Below are 25,262 nucleotides of genomic sequence, written 5' to 3'. Positions count from 1 at the left end.
TTTTCAAACATTTGCCTGGTTTGAGTTTCTTTGCTTTTTTTTTTCTTTTTTAAAACTTAACTTCAGGCCAGCATTTCTGCAAATCCCTCTTCTTCCGCAGTCCTACAGAACACAAATAATACATGGACAGAGTGGAAATCAGACTCACCCAGGAATCTTGAAAAACCAAACTACACAGGCACTGCTGCAGGATCACCCACACTTACCTTTCTAAAACTGCAAAGAAGTTTTGGGGTATGCACAGAGTGTAGCAGAAGGCATATTTCATCATCTTTCTGTTCAGCCTCTTCTCAGCAGGAAAGGTTTCAAATTAAGAGCAAAGCAGTGATGATTTCTGTATTGGAAGCCATCCTTTTTATTATTATTTATTTTATTTTATGTTTGTTTTTTTTTTTACAAAAATGTCACTAGAACCATTAGCTGATTTAGACCAATGATAGAAATATGTTATAGATTTAACACTGAGGTAGTTTTTTGGCAGTGATGAAGAGGAACTGAGTTATATCATGGTTTGAATTGTACCTTATGTTTAAACTCTGAAGCGCAGTAATTAAAACTTTGCCTGTAGCAAGTAACTTACTTGAGGTTAAAATAGCACATGCATGTATAGAGGGAAGCACTGATTTCAGTTTATCTTGTTTTATGCAAGTTATAAGTCTGACCTACGAAAAGCTAACAGTCTTACCTCTGGATCCAGTTCCCAATTAAAAAAACAATTTGAAAAGCTTTAGGAGACCTGTGGGGCCTCTTATGCAGAAGTTTCTGGTTCCCTCCCCCATTGACCAAATTAAAAAATATTACCTGGTCCCCTGTTAGTCCTCCAGGCAGATACTGTGTTTTCATTAATACATCATTAGGGTAATGACATTGTGCTGATGTTTTTCTCCCAACACAGGATAAGCCATCATGAGTAGTCGCTCTGTGCCTATGTTACAAGGAAATACTTTTAAGAATGAATTTAAGAAATACTGACCCCCTTCTTTTTATATTTGTTTACAGTGTATCTTATATCTTCTCTTTCTATGTACATCTTCTTGCTTTGCATGAACTAACTGCTTAAAAATCTAAATCAGGTAACATCCCATTAGTGGAGACTACACTTAGAAGTTAGGTAAGCCACTTGAAGAACCTGAAGGCTTTACTCGTTTACAAGTCATTTGGAAGTAAACAAAATAACTAAGTTCCTGTTGCATCCTAAAACCAAAGTTAGAACTGTATGTTGGTTTTACTTTTTCAGACAATCAACTGTTACCTAATAGACAACAATGGATTTATCCTAGTGTCTGAAGACTATGGGCAGGTAAGCCAATTATTTTTATTCAGCCTTCGCATGTAGCACAATTATATAATTGTTATTCTTAAATAGTTCACTGTCCAAAAAACGGTAAGTAACTTGTAGCATAAAATTGAATACTTCTTTGAATAAAATGTAAGCTCTGTCTCCGACGGAACCTCAGTTTCTGTCGCCCAGTGGTGTTGGTTCTGCTCTTAAACTCATAAACATTCCATCTGAGGGCTTTTTTTGCTGCAAGAACATCTATCTTCCATAAGATTCTTTTTACCTCCATATGAAAGAGTCTCAGTGACATTTTGCCACTTGTAAAAGAGGCTGGGGATGTAGGACTCTTATATTCAAACTTCAGATAATGAAAATAATGCTGCTGTTTGTTAAGCTTTTTTTTTTTTTTCTGAGTGGATTACAGATACTGGTGGATTAAAGCTAAGCACCACAGTATATAGGACAAGGATCATGATCAATGGAAAGACAATTCAAAACAATAATTTGCTTTGGCTTCATGGAAAGTGACTGAAGAATGTATAGTTGTTCAGCTATGGAAGCTTTATGAAGAACTCACCACTATTCTCATGAACTTTTGCCTGAAAACAGTTGGGATGGTGCTCCAATTATGTCAGAGTTGTCTGAAGTTGAATTTCATTTATGTGTTGGGACTATAAATAGAAATTGTACATACTCTTACTTAGCCCTTAGGTGAATTAAATTTGTTGTGATGAGGTTGGTTACTTAGAATCATAGAATCATATCTAACATAAAGAGCTCTGGGTGACTGAGAACAGTGACTTGAGAGGAGAACTAAAAAAAACCAAAAAAAACCTATAAGTGGGTAGTGAAAAATAAGCCAAACTGAGCATTTTGCTTTTAGGTTAAAAACATGAAATGCAACAACCTTAAATCTAACGCTTTGAAAGTAAAAAGATACAGATGTTTTCCTTTTCATAGCTCTGAAGTAGCTGGATAACCTTTCCTCACTGTCACCCTGTACCTTGCTCCATTTTGGTTGACACGTTGAAAAGTGTGTGAGCAAGCAGTAAACAAGAGAAGAAAACTTTTTCTGAAACTGTTGTCCTTCCAGTACTGTACTAGAGCATTAACTGCTCAACAGATTGTGTGATGTGCTTTGAAGTAGTCATTCTTCACAATATGTTGTCTTTTATGCAAAACCAAGGACTGGAATTTAAGATTTCATTTTAATTTATTACATATATTGCCTTATCCTTTTGGAATATCAAGCACGTTGTGAATATAATTCCAAGATGTATCCATAAAATTATATGAACTAAAAATACAATGTTATTTAAATCTTAACTGTTATGTTAGAAAAAGTGTTTTGTTTTTTCCTTTTTCTCAACCTATCAATATGTATTTTTATTTAGTCAGGGATCATGCAACACTCATTGTGGAATAATCTTGTTGCACTGAAAACTTTTTATATGGTTATTTCCCCCATTGTGTGCAAGTGTTTGTACAGTTGTGTACAGTATTTGTGTAGCTCATCTGCTACCTGACAGTTGGCTACAACCAATAAATACGATTAGGAAGACATTTTTACTTTGGTAGGTTACCTGATACTAGCCATTACAGATTTCTTTGAAGAACATATTACGGACAGATGCTGCACAAGCATTAGGCTAGAAATATGTAATGACCTAGATTTCAGGTTGCTACTGGTAAAACATCAATTGTATATGAGTCTAAAAGCTGAACTAGCATGTCTGCTTTCTGAGCAAGAGGAAAAGTATCTGAGAATCATACATTGCTGACAGAATGTCAGGAAACAGGTGATTAAAATGCAGATTTTTCAAGAATCCTACTGGGAAGATCTATGGGCTCTTGCTCCATATCACTGCCTCCTGATGTATATATACATAGGGGGAAAACCTTCCTGCTGGGTCATGATATAAGGTGCTAATTCCTGGTTCTGCCATATCCAGCACTGGTAGCTCCTGCAAAATATTTAGCTGCTTAATTGCTATTAAACATTAGTTAGGACTGGTCCAAGCCACAGATAGATCCAATTTATCTATGTGACACTGTAGTAATATTATGATAATTACAGTATATGATTTTTACACATACATATCTATCTATATATATGTGTATGTATGCAGTCTTTATTTGCTGGGGAAGGAAGGAATAGGGAAGTGGGATGATGCCTTTTCAGTCACACACCTTTCTGGGCTTATTTCAGTGTTGCTTTTCTTTGGACTTGCCAGAAATGGCCTGAACTACTCTAAAAATCTTGTCCTGGGGCACTGTAATTCTTCATCTGAGTTACCACTAAATCCAAATATATTAAAAAATAACAATTGTCTGGGTGTTACTACTTTGGGGAGAACTAGCATTTACAAATGGAGCTTTTGTGGAGAGAACTGTCATTGAAATGTCTTTATAAGACTGAAGCATAACTTAATAAATCATGTTTATTGCTATCTAAGGTTATACTAGTCATTTATGGCTTGGGCTTTTCAATGTTAGCTGACTGCCTCTCCCATAGTTAGGATAATCTTTCCTCATCAGTCAACTAGGTCTATTGAAGCTAGTATTTTTAGTCATATAAACTACAAATGTTCCTCTTGTTTCTAGGAGATTTTGCACATCCATATGTTTTGGAAAATGTTCCAAGTTTCCCCTGAGTTTAAAAAAGAAAAAAAGGCAATACTTGCTTTTTAGGTAGAGGAATGCGTTTTCTTGGCTAGGGCTGTAACTTCTCTGCCTTCAAACTCCCAGGTGCATACTTGAGGTCAAGTAAGTTCCTTGTAATGGAATTGGGGTTTAGTTCATACAAAACCAATGGAATTTGTGCAATTTGAGAGAGTAGTGCCCTTTCCACCAATAAATTGTGGGATTTCTCCCTTTAAATGCGATGGAGAACATATCTGATCCTTATGGGAGCTGAGGTTCTCAGATGAGAAAATGTCTTCCCAATCTAGAAAAAACAAGATTTTTGAATCGATATGAACGGCTTCAGAAAATGGAGTCACTTGCATATTACATGCCAAATTCATAATGTGAATGTTTGCTTTCTCAAAAGAGATTTATTTTTATTAGTCCACATCTACTGAACAAGAACAAAATGAGTAATTAATCAGGCTGAGTGGCTTTAAGTATAAAATGACTTTGAATGAAGTTACAGTTTCTAGGACTGATGAGATGTGCTGTTCTGTCTCCTTAAACAGGTCATGCAGGAATTACAAACAATGCTTTTTTTTTATGACTGTTTATGAAATCCTCTCACAACCTGTTCATATCTTTTTGAGTCACATTTTAATCACAAGGGTTTGTAATCAGATTAATGTGTTTCCTGTGCAAGCTTTAGGTTAGGATGGCTTTTATTTCCAATATTAGAAGTTATATAATGTCCCTCAATCTATTGTATAAGCTTTCACATCTGCTCAGGGGTAATAATTTAATCTGTATAACTTGCCATGACTATGAAGTCCTCTTCAGTTTTTATGTTGCAGTAGTCCTAAAAACCTATCTATGTATCTGTCAAACCAACTCTTGTCAGATCCCAGATAATGCCAGTTTAAATTACATCCATTTTTGTTTTGCAATATTCTATGTCTGGTAATTTTTTGTATTTTTCCTTTGCAGACTGGTAACTTTTTTGGGGAGATTGAAGGTGCTGTGATGAACAAATTACTATCAATGGGATCTTTTAAGAGGTAAGAATTAAATCAATGTTTTATCTCTTACAAAATGTTGCATAAAAAAAAACCAACAACCAAACACCAAACAGCGAAATGAAACAAAACCAAAGTCATATAAAAGAAGGCCAAAATTGACAGCTTGGCCAGATTCTCATTATAACTTTTATCTGTATGAACTTTTTTGGTCATTTGGAGACAGCCTACAGGGAGTTCCCTCTTTACTGAACTGTGATGCTAAAACCTTGTGCCTCTCATGATTCCACTGTGCTCGAGTGGAGATGAGATAAGTCTATATCTACTACTGAACAGTTTTAAATGGCTCTGGAGAAAATCGTTGGTGCAGCATTAAACATCTTGACCTGTAAAAAGTTGGAGATAGCTGAAGTCACAGAGTGAATGATGCCCTACTATTCTAAAAGTCTTCTGACAGTAATTCTTTTGCCTCACATGTTAACTGACCTTTGAACATTTCTGTGACTATTGACTTAATCTTACTATCATGATGACAGTAAAACTAATGGTGATTTGATGTGCCGTCATTGAAGTAAATTAAGCATCCTGGAAAATAAAACTTCTCCCTTTAAGCCTGTGACTCAGGATCGAAGCCTTCATGGCTTTCACACGTCCTAAGATCAGTTCCTTATTCCTTTGTCCCCTTTCAACTCGTGCAAGAACAGAAGTGCACTCCATATGCATAGCACTTTTCACTTTTAATTTCTTGTGCATTTCTAGCATAAAAAAATGGCTCATCGCTGTTCCCATCAGCCACCAAATGTAGCTACTGCATGCATGGTGTACACAGAGGCTTTCAAAACAGATGGTTTGTGTACTTCCTGGGTAAAGCAGCTCTTTTAAAGGCAGAAAGCTTTCTATGCGTATTACAGGCAGAAAGCTTTTACTTTGTGCATTATAGCTGAATACCACTCCCAGTAAATGACTGACCTGAAATAGAAAGATCTAGCACTCACTGAATCATCCCACATCCTCGATCTTTGAGGGTAGCAACCTTTATGTGTTTAGCACTACATTCTTAACATGTGCTGTAAAAGGAAGTGAAGTAATACCTATTTATAGAATGAGCTCTACAATGGAAAGATCTGTTTATACAAGAGCTGAAGAATTTTTTTTTAATGCAAACCAAAAATACAGCTAAAATCAAAGGATAAAGCTTTCATTTGTCCCATTTTGTTTTGTCCTGCCTAGCAAAGCTTTCGAACAGTGTATCTTACTGAACACTTCATGGTGGTAAGCACCTCAATTGAGAAAACAAAAACTTGTACGGCTTGCGTATTCCACCTAAACTGCGGTGGGCACCGATTTGACAGATCATTGGCTCAGGATTTTTCTGGTCTCGAGCTGTGAGGGGGTTACAGATAACGAATCCACTGGCTCCATGAAACAGAGCTGCAAGCTAAAGACATGTAAACACAACGAGCTAATTATTTAAGCACAATAAACTGGTCATTGCCAATCAGTTAAAAATGGGAGAGAATCAAAGTGGTGTAATTGCACTAAATGAGCCACCTGCTTTTCCTGCTGTACAGCAGATAGCTCAGTGCAGCAACAGAAAACAGTCTTTGAGCTGTGCCGGATGAGACCTTTAAAGTAAATAATTCCACCAACTTAAATAAAAAATCCTAGCTGAATCTAATGAACAACTCGGGCACATGTACTGTATTTTTAAGGTTATTAAGTTGTTTTTCCAATTTTTATTTGTTTTATGGAATAAGAGGAAAAAAAAATGGTGCTGTGGTAAAATGTATCAACGCACAACAGAATATACAATTACCTTTGTCGTTGCTGCTCTCAGCATGAAGGCAAAATGAGACACCAATCTCTGATCTTAGTGTTTTATTCCAGAGCCAGTTCTTCCTTGTAGTGCATTTCTTCTATGAAATCTACCAACCAACAGCTGAAATAAACCTAACGTTGCCCTCTCAGATCTGGTCGTGCTCCTTTTTCATTTGTTTTAGAAGTAGAAGGTTTCCACAGTGCCTGATCTTTTCTGCAGAAGTGTTTCCTGACATGCCCCATAACTGTGGGGATGGAAGCCCTTTCTTCCTTTGCTACCAATAACCTGGGTAGGAGTACAGATACATGCTGCTACTTCGCAGATTCATACTGGCTTTCAGGCTCTCTTGCCACAAAAGGAATGAAGTAACTCTTTGTGAGTTCACTCAGCTACCACTCATTTGGAGGGATAGAGAAGTTCTTTTCAGGACTGAGCTGGAGGTGTTAAACAAAAGGGGGTTGTTTGGTCCTGACTATATTTCTTTTCAACCTGCAGCAAGATGAAATTCAATTTTTGTGTTAGCTGTTTATTTTTTAAAGTGAACTTAAATACCTCCTTTCCTCCCTAATTTCTTTAAACTCAGTACTTCTTTTGAATTCTATTTATGTATATTCGTGTGTATATTTTCTTAGTTTATGGATTTTATATTTAGAGGAAAAAATGGTATCAGTGTCTCTACAGCAACGTGACATTCTGTGATTTCTTTTAGCAAAATAATGTTTACCTTATACCCTGAATATTGCATACAATTAAATAGTTAAAACATAATTTAAATTCATTATTAAATAAATTAAGACGTGCTTATGGAAAAGTATCTCCTTCACATGGCAGAAAAAAATGTTTCTCTACAGATTCCTCAGTGCTTTGCTTATGTAAAAATAGTGGGGGAGGGGGGGGGGAAATGTCTCAAAGCATGAAAATATAAAGAAAAATAATAATATTAGGAAAATCAAGAGCCTTCAAAGTAAAGAGATCCCCAAATAAATGAATTTAATAAATCTGTAATAGAAAATTGAATCTCTTGATTTGAAAACACCTTGGTACTTTCCAGTACAAGGAAAGCTAAACAATTCTATAAGACAAAAATGGAAGCAGCATCATTTCCTCTTAACAGTTTTGCTTCCACCGGGCATCCTCTTGGTTTCAGAAGAGAAATCTGTGTTTTGGTATCTCATGGTGTTGTCAGGATAGCTGACTGATTTGGTTCATCTCCAAGCTTCAGCTTTTCCAGACGTTAAGGCTCATTCTAATAAGCTCTTGTTGCTTTGAAAGCTTCCCTGGTTTCTTCCATTTTCATCCTCTGTTTCCTAGTGAATAATGTATAGTATTTATGCCCTTATGGCACAGTGTAGCTTAAATCCTTCACCTGTGTTCTCTAAATGCTCTCACATAGAGGCTGACTTTCATCTCCCTGACTTGACTCACTTCATACTTCAAACCTAACAAGTGTTTTGCCTCCAGGTTATAAGATTATACAAAAACTCAAAACCCTTTGCTAAGCCACTCCAAAAGAGCAAAACATTCTTAAAGCCAAATTATGAAAACAGTAACTGTCTGATCAGGTTGCTAACTCCCACTGAGGCAGTGCAGCCTCTAAATGAAGGATATTTTTCTGTTTATTTTAATCGCTTTGTCTTGTTTAAGCATTTGATTCAATTAAATATTCTTGAAACTTTGGGAATATGTTAAAGGGACACTGCTATATTTAGAAATTGTATTTATTTTCATGTTTATTTCTATAGTTACTGCTTTAACCTTTAAATTATAATGACATTCATTTTATATTTGTTTGACAGTTTATCTGAATGTAGGTCTATATTTTGGAGAAGATCAGTTCTAGGGTAAAGGAACAATTCCACATGGGTTTACTGAATCTGTTATTGGATAAGTGTAGATTATAAAGATTCTGTATTTAGTAGTGATTTATTTTGTAAAAGTAAGCTTAAGATATATCCCATAAATATACAGAATAGCAGAATGACTTAGGTTGGAAGGTACCTTTAATGATCCTGTAGTCCTACCCCTCTGACATGGGCACAGATATCTTTCACTAGGTCAGATTGCTCAAAGACCATCCAACCTGACTTTAAACATCTCTAGTGATCTGACCCCCACAGCTTCTCTGGGTGATCTGTCCCAGTGTCGCAGCTCACTCATCATGAAAAATGTCTTCTGTATATGCAATTTAAATCTATCCTCTCACAGTTTAAAACTGTAGTTTCACTATATGTCCTGGTAAAAAAAATTATGAACTTTGCAATTAATTTCCATTTGAACGTTATTGTTATCTGCTGTATTAACTGTCATCTGCACTACAGAGCACTTATTAAGTGTACATACCGATTCTTCAATTTCTAGATGAATGATATGTAATTATTTTGCTCTAAAGAGTGACTTTTAATTTTCATCAATGAAATTGCTGTCAAAGAGAATAATATAGCAGACTGTCTAGTGTAGGGTTACAAACAGACCTTGTTTCTAGCTGCATGCTGCTTATAGGTACAAAATAACACACTTCACTGCCCTCTTGTCATCACCAATGACAGGGAACTAGATATGATTTTTTTCACATTTGCCAGATGTACATCTTGTATTCATGCTCTGAAAGTCTCCTCTTGCTGTGTGGATGTTTTCTACTACTATCTTGTCCTTGTGATATCTAAAATTAATGTCTCAGAACAGTTTGTGTATAGTTTGAATTTACTTCTCTGTGAATATTACTACTAAATTCATGGAGAGTACTGATATTTTGGGATCATTTTACACACCTAAGGAGAAGCTTAAACATGTACAGTGTAAATGAATCGTCATTTTGTAAGCTTGAAATGCAGGCTGAACTGTGGGTTTTATACACATTATGCTCTGCAGCATTTTGTCAGCTAGGAGTAACTGAATTAAAAAACAAGGTATGTGATGACAAGTTCATTTTCTCAAAATGCTCTGATTCATTTTTAAGCTTTTTTTTTTCATTTCTTTGGTGATGAAAAATACTAGTTTGACTGCTTTTGGATATTGATGACTTGCAAATGAAAGGACAACCAGTAAAGAAGCAGTGAAGAAATTAATATGCTGTCCTGCTATCTTCCAGCAGGAATCCTCTCTAGACTTAAGACACTAGTTTGCTCTTTGCAATATTCAGTACTGTCCTTCCTCCTCCTCTTTCCAAGAATACGTGTCAGGCTAAATATCTTCTGTCTGAGTTAATGAACTTGCCACCAGAAGCTCCCAGACCACTGGGAAACAACAGCATCAAAAGTTAGGAATTCCTTTATCATTGGCTTCCTATGCTTGTTTTATGCACTTCCTTTCCTATGTTTATTCCATGACAAGAATTGCATTATTCACATACATTATATGAAAAAATCCAACTATCTTGAACTGATGATGAAGTATTTGAAAGTTTTACCTTGAAAATCTTTCAGCTGTTATCAGTGATGATATTTCACACTACCACCTAGAAATCCATAGGTATGCTGAAAATCTAGCTGAAAGCAATAGGATACATCTGTTGTTATAGCCCATACTGCTGGCAGGTCTCACAAGGTTAATTTTCTTGAACTAGATTTGCACTTTCTTGTTGCAGAGTACAAGACTGGAATTTGCTATATTCCAATATATAAAGAATAAAAAGTTTATCGCTGCCATATATTCATCTCCTGAAGTCGTACACCTCATTTAATTTTCAGAAAGTTATCTTCCACAAGTCAAGATAGTTTCACATAGCCTGGATTTGTCCTTTATCTGATGTTGAAAGCAATTCCTGTGCAGACTTCAGTGATGAGGTGTGAAAGTGGTGGAAGTTAGCAGCATGGGGATGTTAGAAAGCTGCAGTCTCGTCTTTAGCAAGAGCAAAGCTGTCCTGTGGAGTGCTGTAATACACAGAATAGAATTGGGCATCTAGATGAGCTTAAAATTAGATTGTGGGAAGCAGGCAATTATGTTCGCTAAGTATAGTCAGTTGAAAAGGATATGGGTAGCTGCAAAGAGTTATTTAAAACCTTAATGCAATCACTACAAAAAGGGTAATCTGGAAGCCTTTCTTTCTGCAACAGTGAGTTAAGTCTGTCTGAATGAAGGAAAGATTATTTGGTAAAATCTCAAAGACATTAGCAATAAAATAACACTCTGGAAACAACACCTGAACACAGAAGCGCTACAGTGTCCTGGAGTACTGTTTTGACTACCAGTACTATAGTAGCCTTTAGAAGGAATAAGGCTGGAAGGCTCTTACTATTACAAGTATAAAAACAAAACAAAGCAAAACTGTATTTGAATTTGTTAATGCCTTGGAACTCGTTTATACTGAGCTTCAATACCATTCATAGAGACAGAGAGTCTAGAATTGATTCAATATGTTGTAGTGTTCAGATTTCCACATGGCTATGGGCTTCGTCCACAGATCTTTGAAGTGTAGTGCAAAATTCCTTTTTGTTTTTAGCATGGAAGAATCAAGTCTTTGTAAGATCATTTGGCAATACTGTTTGGCAGGTATATTTTGTACCTTATGTATTACAGTAGTTTAAGTAGTGTTTAGAAACTTTCAGAGAGGTGTGGAAGCTGCCCACTCTGAAAGTCACTGACATCGGAGTACTTGGTTAAAGACTAGAACTCTTTCCAACTCTCCCAGGTTTTTTTTACATCTGTCATGCACTTTTCTAAAGGTTTGCCCTTTTTTATTATTTTCTTTTTTTATTTTTTTTTCCAAACTTCTTCCTGAACCAGAATCTTCATGGTGGCAACACATTCAAAAGTATTTACTGCTGCTAAGCTTGTTTTATCATCCATAGATGATATTCAAGCACTTCCAAACAGCAACTTTGTTGGGTTCCATACCATTGTTGAGATTTTTCTTACAACTCTTCTTTTCCTCAATCACTCAGAAGTTTAGTATTTTTTCCCTTTTAAATGAGGTTTTATTTAACTACACAAATTTTAACACCTTTTGTTCTAGTTGCTCAAAATACAATTCTAGATTTTTGTCTCCTCCCTACAGTACAATAATACAAAAAATATATTTAGCATGTTGTGGCATAAAACTGTTTGTATTTCTGATTATTTTTTCTGAGCTCAAACTTCAGTCCTTTGTATTTAAAGCATTTAGAGCATTTAAAGAAACTATTTATTCCATCTTAACTTTAATACTAACAGATATAAATACTGAGGAAGGGGAGAAAACCTTCTCCAAACATTTAATATCGGTGCGCAATAATGGTATTTGGTTAACACTTCTTAGCAGGATAATTAAATTCACAGATTGACCAAGTGGTTCTAGTGTATGATCTGAAAGTTGAGAAAATGATTGCATTTTCCAATACCAAGTGAATGCTCACCAAAATTATTGTGAAACCTTTTGCAAAGAATAAAGACAAAGCTGAATGCTATTCAACTTGTAGCACTTAAGAATGATGAGACCGTTTCATCTATGTATTAATTCTTTGACTGCCTTGCAGAGAGCACGTTAACATTTTTACACTAGCTTGCATGTGCACTTATCTCTTGCTACCACCACCAGAAGGTCCATGCAAACATACAGCAGAATTCTTAACAGGAGAACAATAAAATAGTCAAGTCAACCAAGACTGGAAAGGCAAGCTGTAGAGATTACCTTACGGGGGCTTTCTTCTGACCATGGCTGAAAGAGAAAAAAGAAAAGAAAAAAATGCTAGGGAAAGTGGTGTATTACTGCATTGCCATAGAGGCAGCACAGCTTACACCATGTACTGCTCTGTTTGTCTTGGCAGATCTGTGTGCGCGGATCTGGCTGTGGGCGTGATTCTGCCAAAGATGGTCAGTGTTCAACTTACACCCATGTTTAGGTCTCTAGTTATGCGTTTGTCTACCATGTGCCTCTCTCTGCCAGTCCACAAAACAATGGCTTCCTAGCCATTTCTACTTTGAATGTAAGATGAAATGAATGATGTAAGCTCTATGATCAAGTACTAAATGCTTAGCTGAAGCTGCAGATCCAATATATTTAGATATTTTGCCTGTAAGCCAAAAAGAAAATATAGTGAATAGTAAAGATTTTAGTGATGGTTGCTGTCAGAAAATAAGTTCAGAAAAATAGTATACAGTTTCTACCATAACAGTTTAAAACGTTTTGTTGGTACAGAATGCTGTGTTTCATAGCATGCAGTGCAGAATGCCTTATGGTGGTACTGAATGCATTTCAGTACCAGGTTTTGGCAGCTTCTGGGACATCCCTTCCATAGCTGAACTTGTGTGCACTCCTTTCCTCTTTACTTAGAAGCAAGGCACACACGGCAAAATGTTGAAGTCCCATCTCATACATCTTTAAGACATGTATGTCCAATTGCATTCCCCTGTCCCTCTGATGATGAAAAAGTCTAGTGGATATATTCAGATAAAGCTGGTAACATTCATGTATCTACATTCCTTGCAATTTATCAGCTACAGATTCTTTGCATCTGCTACCGATGTTAACTTCTTTTTATAAATGAATATAATCTGTTAATTGTTCTATGGACGGACAGATTTAGAGAAATAATCACAACTCCATATACTATCTCTGAGTTCTGGATCTTACATTTAGATCTCTGAAGTGTGTCAATGAGTAAAATCACAAGCAGAAAGAAATTGCTGTTTACTATGCATCTGAGGAGGCTTCTAGCATGTGTTGATTGCAACAGGTACCTGACATGAAATATTTGCCTTCATGAAAAGATGCAGAAGGAAACTCAACCTGCCTCAATTGTCTGTCCCAAGAATACACTGAAATTCCACTACTATCTTCAGAAGCAACAGCGTATTTTTTCAAATTAGTTATGTTAGAGATGTTAAAACTGCAGAAGTGACATTTTGCCTTTTCTGGAGTTTGAGTGGTCTGTTGTGAGAAGCCTCTCAAATGCATAGGTTCTTTCACTTTCTGGGGCTAAATGTGCTGATCTCAGTCCAGAACCAATTGTTTAAGCATCATGTTGAATGTATATTCTCCTCTTCCTTGCATTGTTTATCTCATTGTGTGTTACACCGTATGTGTATCTCCCTTTTTTTTCTCCCAGTTACGTTTTTGCTTTGGTCTACGGTCTGATAAAATCCTTCCAAAGTTTTCACATAGTTTCTCACCTATATTCTCCTTTCTGTAACATGTGCTTTAATGATCCCTTTCCCACTTTTCCCTGCTGCCTTTCCTTCTTTTTTTTTTTTTTCTATCTACTTTGCAGGCAGACTGTTTCATATCACCACATTTACTCCATTGTATTTTCTCCTTTTAGTCAAGCAGTTTTCTGTTCTTCTCTATAGAATTACACTTTATGACTACCAGGCCATGTGTAGAACAAACAAAGAGAGTAGCGACAGTGCCCATAGCTTACTGGACGTAAGTACAGTGAATTTTATGAGCACCTTTCCATGCACTCATCAAAGAAAATTGTTGCAAATATTTCATGGTCATTCTAAGCACATTATTTTAATTTGGAATGCTTAAAACTCTCGTGTTTATCATAGTATGTACAAGGAATGGTTCATTATAAACCAAAGTGAAGTGTCAAGCATATTTAAGTTCAAATACTTATGCAATCATTTTTACACCGAACCACCATTTCTGTCTGTTGTTCCATTACAATGTCCATTGCAGCATGTGAGTCCTCCTCAGGATTTTTTGAAATTGGCTATAGAATTTGGAGAGCACGAATCACTCATGTCTGTTCTGTGTGTAAATGCATACACACATGCAATGATGGAATTCAAATTTAAAATTTATGTATACATATACACATATGTATTTATAAATATATGAAAGAATTGGTTCATTGGCAAAGTATACATCTGAATTATTTTAATTTTTTGTTGTTGTTGTTTGCTTGATTGTTTTTTCACAGTACTTGAAGAAGATATATTTTAAAATAAAATGTCAATGTTTATTTAAGCCCTTGTCTAACAATCAGCTCTGGATACAAACCTTGTCCCTTTGCAAGGCCTGACTGGAATAAAACCAGGTCTAGCAAGGATAACAAATCTTTCTTTCCAAATCATGTCTAATCAATAATTCCAGGGACACTTTATAATCATTTATATATGTTTCTGTTTATCATAGTGCTATCAGAACTGTCAAAGCAATAGCTAAACTGTAGATTTTGCATATTTGCATTTTAAAATTGGAACTTATTTCATGGTAGTTTTATCATGAAAAATTATGCAAAGCAAAATACAGCTGCAATTTAACCAGTCTGGAAAAGTTATCTGATATTATTTTTTAAATAATCAGGGGTCCAACTAGACAAAATTAGCCTGCCTACTTAAACTGATGAGGAAATATCAAACTTCTGGCAACTCACTAATATTTATAAATATATAGCATCTATGATTTGTTTAGTATTTTTGGGATGTTTTCATTTCTGCGCTTAGATGCCCTCGTGCTTTTCAGATACATACAAATGTGGATTTACTGCACTTTCCAGACTTATTCACTATTGTCTGTACCTGAAACAAGAGTGGTATACCATGAAGCACTGGACTGTGCAATGAGACTTACACTGCTGGTGAAATAGTACAGGATACTGTGATTCCCATTTGCACAAAAATTTTAGAATGTATTAAAACTATTAACAACAACCTTCCATCCTGGGACTTGGGGCTTCAGCTCAGGGTGCACGAGTACTCCCAGCACGTCCTTTCCTTTTTTTATTAAAGATGTGAAAACTCTTCTTTTACTCCTCAAATGAGTTTATGTCAAGTTCAGAAAGAAAGATGGGCACAGCTTTGGTTAGTTGCCTATTTTTCTGTTCATTCAGTCACTTCTAATAACTGTGACTGCAAAGAAAGTTCAAAAAGAACATGTAAAAACAAAACAAAATAAAACAAAAACAGATAGAAACAGACTCCTTAAAAGTATTTTCTTTTTCTTTCTTCTGTTTTACTTCCGCAGTTCTGCACACATAGATTAAGTTATTGGGCAGCATGCCATAAATGTAAGGAACGTGTTTGTTCACAAATATTTATCATTCTATTTGAGAATTACGTTTGTAAAAGCACAGGAATAGATATAGAGACTGAGAATATTTAACAAGTTGCAAAACTGACACTCATGCTGTAAACAGCAGAGAAGTGGAGTATAGGTATGGAAGACCACGTGACAGTTGTCTTACAACTGGTTGCAGTTGTTGAGGAAACAGGCTTTGAAGTGAAAGGCTGTCTTAATAAAATCTAATATCATAAGAATGAATTTCTAGCTATGATTTCTTTCCCCACTAAAATTCAAACTATTTTTTTGATTTTGTAGTCATGATTTTGAAATATTTTCTTCAATACATTTAAAGAGTTATTTCATTTTCTTTCAGCTCTCATATTGTAAGCAACATTTTGGTAATGCATAGTATACTTTACGTATAGTAGTTACAAATAATAAATACATGTTATTTTACATTATATAACTCGATACTATCAGAAAAAAAGTAAACAACAAAATATTTAATTACTTCTGTGAGAAAATTCAAGTTTTCTGTTTGGGAATGAAAATAAAAAGGATGTCCCACAGGGCTGAAATTTTGCTTTGTCCTTATTCCTAGGTAGGACTTACAGCTTTTTTACCTTCTCTTGTAAGACAGTACTTAATTGGTGAAAACCTTGACTGCCCTGGACTGCGTTCTGCTGGTTTGAGAATTTCATGCCAGTGAAATTTTCACTTTCGTACACCAATACACTCTCATAAATCAATAATCTTATGGATATTCCTTTTTAAAAAATAAACAAAAATGTTATTATTTATCTGTATTATTCATAGTACTGTAAACACAGAATTCCAAAAGTATTTGCTTTGTTGTAACCCAGCAAAATAAAAGAGAAAGGGAAGGATCTTGGAAATTATATTCAGTGCTTAAAAGTGGGCCTTCACAATGACACAGATGACTTAGTTTAGGTAATTTCACATGACAGAAGCTTTTCCTAGTCTCATTAGTCTGAGATAATGAATGGAGATTTACATTATAGAGAGGCAAGTCTGCGAGTTGCAGCCTAAGAAAAGCTCATATTTTCCACCAGAGCTTTTCCTCCAGCAATAGCCTGGGAAATAGGAACCCCTAGAGGTTAAATATTTAAGAATCATTTGCAAATCTTTCCTTTTCCAGCTGATAATCCATGTGTCCGACCAACCACATTAAAAGAAAATTTCATTGCTGTATATTTTAGTATTCGGCAGAAAGGTATATTTTCTTTCATAACAAAAGTATTGTGTTTTTTTTTTCATGCTATCCATGCATTTTAATATTCATAGCATTGTTTTTACATGAAGAATTCAGTTAAGACATAAATGCCCTTTTATTAAATAAGTTGCTTCTCTTCAGCCTTATAATGCCTTCTTTGCTGCAGTAAAATGGATTATGACAGAGCTTGTCTTGTAAGTAATTTTTTTCAAGAGTTTAATGAATATTTGAACAAATTAATGAGTACTTGTATTTTTTACTGCTTAATGAACATTTGTGCTTTTTCTCTTTTACATATATTGTATTATTTTGGTTTTATTATTTTACATTTTATAATAGTTCTCCATTTTTTTGCAGTCCAATTTAGCACTGTTAATATCTGAGAAAATCCCAGCTATGTGAAGGCACGAGTTGCACTTATTATGTTATTCATGGTCTTCTAGCTGTGTGTTGTATGTCTTTGCTTAGTAAGTCCAACATATTTCAATATACAAACCAAATGTATTATTGTTGAATATTACTAATAGTTATTTATTATATTATATATACACATGAGTGTCTGGTTGTAATGCTGCTTGGGTAGGCTGCTGTGAGAGCAGCAAACTTAGAATGACTCTTTGCAGTGTTTGTCATTTCCTAAATTTCTGGGAGATGGACCCTTTACAGTACATGCCAGATAAGTTATACTCTGTAAACTGTATTCAATTTTTACCTTGTCTAATTCTTCTAAAAACTGAAGTTACTATAAAAGAAGCATTTCCTTTAAGAAAGTTTGTCAATGAAATACTGTATGAAGAGGAAGCCTGTAATGTATCATATTTGTTTTACTGTGTTTATCAGAGAGCAGAGTTGCAGGTTGAACTAATTTTATCTCCATTGAAATAGAATTAATCTTTTTTCTTGTAGTCAGTTTGTTTTAATTGCAAATTATATGAACTTCCCTGAGAATTTGGGATAAAAGGTAAGGAAAATCAACTGGATGGCTATTGCCAGAGGGCAGAGATTGATCTTAATAGCAGTGCTCAAAGTAAATATCAGGAAAATAAATCGCGTTAAAATAAGACTTTGATGCAAACCATAATAACGCCAAAAAAATTAAGGAACTTTCTGTGGTTAGAAAGCTTGCAGTTTCATGTTCCTATGATAAACTGGATATTGGTTTTACATTCTTTACAGTTACACTAACTGATAGACCGTTATGTTTCAGTCCATTCTCCAGAGTAAATTGCTGTATATTTTAGTGGAGAAAATGCATTCCACTATGCGTTTAATTTGAGCTGATTATACACTGGTTAAATCAGTCTTTCTGCTCTAGAAATATATGTATATATGTGTATTTTATTTAAAATACAGAAGTAATGGGATGAATTATTTTATTTGTTCCCCTTATGGTATCCGGGGCAGTTATCAATCTTAAGGTATTTTACTAGAGAGCCAAAACACAGTACATTTTGAAGAAGAGTTTTCAGTAATATTCAGCAATAGAAATATCGTGTGCTGCCATGCACTGAGAATTTTTATGGTCACCAGATAAGAATAAGAATGTAGTTCAGCAGTAGGGAAATCTCTGATTTATTGATAGGGTTTATTTTGGAATAAATTCCCGGTGGTAAGATACAACAGAAGCAGAAGTTGATAACCCCAGACTTACATTAGCCACATGAATTTCAGTTCTGCATTAGCTTCTATTTAAAGTGGGATTAACGGCATCGAACTGCAGTCAGTGCAGTGTGCTGAAAACATTCTGTGGGATAATTTGAAAAATCTAATTTCTTTAGGTTCCTTGTGGAGTTTAATCTATGCAGTTGGTGGCACTCTGATCTAACAGCGAAAGGTAAGTGAAAGTTCTCTTTTACTTTCTTTTTAAATTTAGACATTACATTAAAAGTAGATTAAATAACACTTCTGAATAAATTAGTTTGCCTTTCATTTCAGCATCCTCTTCTTTTTTATATATATTTCCTATAATAAAAAGGAGAATCAAGAACTTCTATGAATAAGTAGAGTACTTGTGTGCTCTAAGAATACAGGGAACTGCTATAATGGAAAAGTTAAAATAATAGACAATGAGATAGTAGATTTTCGTTTTCCTCTAAAGTACCTCTCTTCATTCTAAGAATATCTTTATGAGTTAAATAGTTAAACTGCCTTTTTCCCCTTATTACTCCATTTCTTCTGGAGCTGTTATAGTATGTATGGGGTGCTTGTGCTGGAAAATGCCATTTCAAATTAGTTCCAAAGGAAAATGATAATTTCAATGTAATCTCATATGGAACTAAATTTTAAATGTTAAGATAGTAAATTTTATGCTCTTATTTTTAAACAATATAGGCCAAAAATATATTTTGTTTTATTTTACTGTTCAAAGTACTTCTGAAATAACAATAAAATTTTCAGAATCACTAAGAAGTTTTGAATTTCAGTTGTCTCATATTTTCACAGATTTTTTAATGACATTTTAGAAGCGTTGAAGAGCTAATTTGCTTCAGTGCTAGTCAGTGGGCTATTTCAGAGGCCAGTTGTGCAGCAAGACATTCACTTCTGTAATGATTTTACGTGAATTTTTCACCCTCAGCTTTGCAGTTTTCTATACTCCTCAGCAAGACAGGGATTAAACGTGTTGCTTTATATTGTAATTCCTGTTTGTATTGGTACTAGTTTTTTTATTATTATTAGTTGTTAATTTATTCATTCATTCATTTAATGCCAAAATAAGATCCTGGCTGAAAATAGAGCATTGGGAAAATTGAACACCCTGATGCCCTGGAGTATTCTAGTATCCTCTTTACAGTAAGCAACTAGGAAGTATAGCAGTAAATGGCAAAGCTCTTGTCAACTTCTGCCTGACGAACATGCTGATCAGAGAGAAAAGAAGGCTGAGATGGGAGTTTGCTGGAGAAGAAGGTTTGTGAAGAGCCTTCTGGAGAATTAGCTGCATCAGTGTAGCACAGTATTTCCCCTTCTGATGGAAACTGTATATTTTATTGCAACAACGCAGCCTAGTTTTCTGTTGCTTGAACAATGAGCCTGGTGTAAACTGAATGCAAATACACAAACAGATCTCCATGAAAACCAGCTTAACACTATTTTTAGAGCTATTTCGTTATCAGCAGTTTCTGTATGGGTCATCTGAAAACCATGGCCCCCTTTCCAGTGATGTCCCTAACCATGTTGAGAAGATCTCTTCCATGGATGGTTGTGTGGGACAGCAGAGTTTGCTGTGCTAGCCCCAGGAAAGGCAAATCTGTTCCTATATTTAAATAGGAATGGTGGGTATGCCTGCTATAATGCTTACTGTTTGTACAATAACACAAAGCAGACTGAGAAGGGAATAGTGACTTTCTTCAGTGCTTTTTTTTTTTTTTTTTTTTTTTTTAATGTACAGTATAAATATGCCTTAATATATCCCATTGTGAAGTATCCTTGCATTGTATGTTAGGGAAGACATCCTCTAAGGGCAGCATCCCTTACCTCTTTAAAATAAATGTCTGTTTTTGGTTTTTACACGTTAACTACAAAAGGAAGCAATTAATATGGAGTAGTCTTTCATTTCCTGAAAACAACACTTTATGTCACTTTACTTAGGCAGAGTGGTTGTAGGATTTTAATTCATGTTTTACTTGAAAGCGAAGTTTTAGCTACACGATTCCCTTGCTCCATTTCTTTGATGAGTAAGTGTATCCAACATACTCTGATCACACTCACTGGAATATTATGGTCTTATGGCACTGTTTGGGCAGTTCAGATGTATTTAGGCAGTTAGTGATAGCTTGGAAATCAACAAGTATTAGCAAAATGAAAGGAAAGGAGATGTTATGGACAAAACTTAGCAAGCAAGAAAACGGTGTGCTTAAGGATGTTCATCTGTAGATGCTACATTACCACTAAGAGTCGTAATGGGTATTAAATAAAAACAATGAATTCTCAGATTCAATTATTTTTACTTAATGGTGCTTAATATAGCTCAGCAAAATTTCAAGTCCTCTAATGGGGAAATTGCTTCCTGTGATAACTGTGACGCTAATAAAGCATGACACATTACAATCTTAGACCTTTCCACGTGTCAGTTTACCATGCCGTGGGAGGAAGAACTCTTGCACAAGGTCTTATAATATTAATCACATCTGTAAGTGTGAGAGAAGAAATTGGTGTCCTAAACCTTGTGCAATTCCACCATCTTCTGGACTCTTCAGGGGGGACTGAAAGTCTGAGACCTGTCTCATACTGGTCTGCTGTCATTGGCAGCCTCTCTTACAAAACCCTTGTGTTGATACAACTGAGGGTAAACACAGAGTTACAGGTGAGATAAATTTCTGTCATTCTTAGCAACAGATAAGCAGCAAAGAAGATAAAGAGAGAAGGTGCTGGAGAGCTACACAAAGTTTACGAAAATTCTATACTGTTAAATTTGCCTTGTCCATAATGGAAACATTAGAAATAGTGAAATTTTCCTGACCGGTTTCAGTACCTTTCTTAAGATACAGTTTGGAGGAATATTTATTCCAATTCAATACATTTCAGAAACATGTATCGTTGCAGAAACAGTTTTGTTCCTTCCCCTGACAGAGTGTAACAGATATAATACTGGCTCTGAAACAGATTGTCCTGAATGGAAGATCTGTGGTGTCAAAGAGCCTGTTCAGTGTAATCTATTTTTGTCATACTTGGTCTTGTTTTCTCACTTAGCAATTAGTTGAAGATAGGCTTAACATTTGTTCTGATGTGCAAGTGTATCTCTGTGTTAAGGAAGAATGAAGGGGTGGGGGGTGGAATGAAGGACTGAGGGAGAGGAATTGTCCAACAAATTCATCAGTGTGACAGTCAGAGGAGCTGTCTGCAGCTCTCAGCTCTGCTGCTGTCCTGTCATTTGACCTTGAACACACATTTTCTTGCGCGCCGATTTCCCCATCTTTAAGGTGTAAATAGTGTCAATTTATCCACCCTTGCACCATTTTAGTGAATTAAAATTGTTATGATGTTTTTATTATTACAATTTTGGGAAGCAGACTACAGTTCTTGACAAAGGAAATGCTTCTGCCTCCTACCCAGAGAGTTATTTTAATTGCTAAAATTTTCTAGAGAACCCCTCTAAACTCAAAAAAAAAAAAAAAGGTATTTTGGCATCAGTAAAATGAGTTCATCACTCAATGAGTTAGTGATGCACATCACTGAAATAAAAACAGCAGTAAGTCCATCTCAATTCCACAGTGAAAAAATGAAAAAATGCCCATAAATATAAACAAGTTTGGCAAAGGCTAAACTATGAATAACTACTTTTACGTTTATATGTTAAAAAAAAAGTTGCATTCCATGGGTAGAATTTTTTTTTCTTTTAATTGAAATAATAGTGCTATGCACTGCCTAGGAAATCTCACAGGGTGGCAGAAGCTGAGTAACATTTCCATCCTCTGTGCTCTGTAATAAAGCTTCTCATCTTGTTCAGAATTCTGTGTGCTGTTCTTCCCATGCTAACATCAAGATATGTTTTTGCTGTGTCTATAGCGCAGAGGTTGAAGCAAACCCTAGAGCCCTGTGATACTGAATATCCAGCTTTTGTTTCTGAACGCACTATAAAGGAGACCACGGGGAATATTGCTTGCGATGACTGTTTCAAGTAAGCCCTTTTGATTTTTTTTTTTTTATACAAGTTTGTGGCAAAGCAGTAAAACTGAATTATTCAAGGTTATGTTGAAGAACATACAAGACTGTGTGTTTTATCTTAGATAACGATGGCTGTCTCTTATTCCAGGGGTCAGTTACAAGTTTAATACTCTTAAATTAAAGCAGTGCATATTATTTTCTTAATAAAAAAAAAAGGTAAAACCAGTAGACACTTTTGCTAATTTCAAAGAACATTAAAGTCTTCTCCAGGGAATGGGCAGAACACTACAGACAAATTTGGAAAGATTTAGATACAGAGACATTACTACTGTTAGCACTTCTACACAGGAGTGGAACTCTGCTGGGTAGGTTACAAGTTCCCTTGTGCTGCACTGAGATCTGGTTGTTTTTACTTGCATGGCAAATGTTTCCTGCTTAGAACTGTTAGCTGAAAGAGTGGGAGAAGTTTAAATCTATCCTTCAAACTTTCAGTGCTAGGAAGCTGAGCTAGTAGTAACACATCTCTCATGTCAATACTGTAACCCTGTCAGTTCTGCAAGTGCTTCTGTTGCCCGTCATAGAGTTAAAAGAAGAGGATGACTTTCTTCCTTCCTACTGGAAATGTCTCTTCTGTATTTCATGCCTATCTACAGTGAGTCTTGTACTATAGCTATGCTGCACTCTAATTTTAGAATTGTGTAGGTACTGAACATTATATTGTTTATGCAAATCTCTGTACTTCCTACAGTATGTACAGTAGGTCTTTGTCATTGGATTTCCTTTTTGCAGAGAAGTCATAATCACAATGGAGTTTAACATTTACAACAATTAGTGTATCAATATACATATCAAGAATTTATAAGTCAAACAAAAATTGTTACAGCTGTCCCCTCCCAGCACACATCAGTGTTCAGATAGCAAACAAGGGTAAAACATCTTTTTGAAGTCAATAGGTATGCTTCTGGAGTGGCAGCTAAACTTCCCCCTCAATATATTCACTATATAAGAATAAGGAATAACAGTTAAGTGCACTGGAGATATCAGTCAAGCTCCAGTATTCACTTTAAATTTGCTGTTGACCAACTTGTAATTATGTGAAAATGATTAAAATCTAGTGTAATTATAGTTCCTATATGCTTTTGCAGGGTAGAAATACAACAATTCTTCGTAACTCAATATGAAGGAACACTGAATTTTATACCTGAAGTGTAACAAGAGGTCCCACTGACTGTAAAGAGCAAATACAACAGAATCAAGCTATGGCTTTTCCATCTGACATATCAAATACAATGTGCATTGCACTGCTTTGGGTGCCTGATGCCAGCTCTGTACAGTTCAGGCAGTTTTGTGATTGTTTAGCAGAATACTACTGAGAAGCTCTGTAACAATTATTGTATCTCTTGTTCTTAAATATTGCAAAAAGACACGTTTCTATCAAAAGATTAATCGACCAGCACTATATATATATTATTTTTTTTTCAAAGGAATGCACATTTCAGTCTGCCTTCTTAGGTAACTTCAGGTCAAAGGAAATAACTTTCAGAAATAACACAATTCTGCAATGCTTGGACAGCAATGGGTTGGAAACTGCGTTGAGTGAAAATTATAGTATTTCAAAAAAAATGTGCTAAGATCTTTTTCATAGAAAAACATTTTGTGTTCCACAGTGGAACATTAAAAAAAAGAAAGAAAGAAAGAAAGAAAATCCTATAAGTTACAAACTGATCTCAAGGCACCCATTATTTTCCTCCACAAGCAATGGTAAAACCTAAAGAAATAATCTAGAAGAACTGTTAGATTCTCATGGGAAAGTTCTTCATTATACCATTTACCCACTGTCATTAACAATCTACAAATTGCATCTAAGATTGCAGACTACATTAGATTCCAAATATTTTTGTTATAATCCCAGACACTTTCCCGCAGAACAGCTAAGGAATTTGACCCTACAAGTCTCTTGTAGACCTACATCTTCTGACCCAGTTTTCTGTTTCGTGGCCTCAGTATCAATAAATATTTTTACAAGCAAGTGTATTGCTTAATGCTTGTAATTTAAGAATGAAGAGCTCAATCACTCAAAATTAGGGTTCAGCCTAATATGCAGTGAGATGTGAACTGATGCTTTGCTTAGGGGATACATTTGAACAATGTCTATTGTATCTGTGGGGCCCAATTCACCTCTCTTTGAGACAGTGCAATATTTTTATGTGCCTACCTTGGACTTTGTTACAGATTAATCTACTTATGATGTATACTTGCCAACACTGATTACAAATAGAAGAATAGTTATGTAAATATTTAGCTGAATATTCAACCAGGATAATATTGTAGGATAATCACTTCCTTTCAAGTACACTCCTGGCAAAAGTGAACAGGTTTGCAATTAGAAGTTGTGCAATACTCTGCTGCAAGGAAATTTTTGTTGTAAGATACTAATTCAAATCACTATTGTTCTTTCCTACGTTGTCAGGCACAAGAGAGCCCTTGTCTGAAAAAGGAGAATAAAAACAGTTGCAGAGTATAAGCAAAAATGATGACTGCTGTTAATTGAAACCATAGAGTGTTACTTAGATAAGACATTTTGGATTACAAACACTGTGCTATTGCTACCAAAGACACTGTCATTGTCAACTGGGTCATGCGGTGAGAGCCAAGGGCTCAGTTTTATTCACTGCTGAATGTGCTATTACTAGTCTTGGAACATGCAGCACTTCACAGTGCTTAATGGAAAGGAAACAGCTACCAGCTAAGTTAGAAAA

The 25,262-nt window shown here is 35.3% G+C and overlaps 1 protein-coding gene across 1 annotated transcript in view; it reads left to right on the top strand.

The window, feature by feature from the left end:
• Positions 1-25,262, top strand: part of CACNA2D3 (calcium voltage-gated channel auxiliary subunit alpha2delta 3) — a 392,330-nt gene that overhangs the window by 351,860 nt on the left and 15,208 nt on the right. Inside the window, exons 30-35 of the mRNA XM_065749768.1 lie at positions 1,238-1,300; positions 4,895-4,965; positions 14,006-14,081; positions 17,044-17,096; positions 18,681-18,736; positions 22,405-22,516. Coding sequence (XP_065605840.1) covers positions 1,238-1,300; positions 4,895-4,965; positions 14,006-14,081; positions 17,044-17,096; positions 18,681-18,736; positions 22,405-22,516 — 431 coding nt within the window. The remainder of the gene's footprint in view (positions 1-1,237; positions 1,301-4,894; positions 4,966-14,005; positions 14,082-17,043; positions 17,097-18,680; positions 18,737-22,404; positions 22,517-25,262) is intronic.

The sequence above is a fragment of the Cyrtonyx montezumae genome, unplaced genomic scaffold (assembly GCF_038088225.1).
Source record: "Cyrtonyx montezumae isolate F1298 unplaced genomic scaffold, pur_monq_1.0 scaffold_6, whole genome shotgun sequence".
Lineage (NCBI taxonomy): Eukaryota > Metazoa > Chordata > Aves > Galliformes > Odontophoridae > Cyrtonyx > Cyrtonyx montezumae.
Note: the sequence above shows the minus strand (reverse complement) of the source record. Positions and strands in the feature narration are given on the sequence as shown.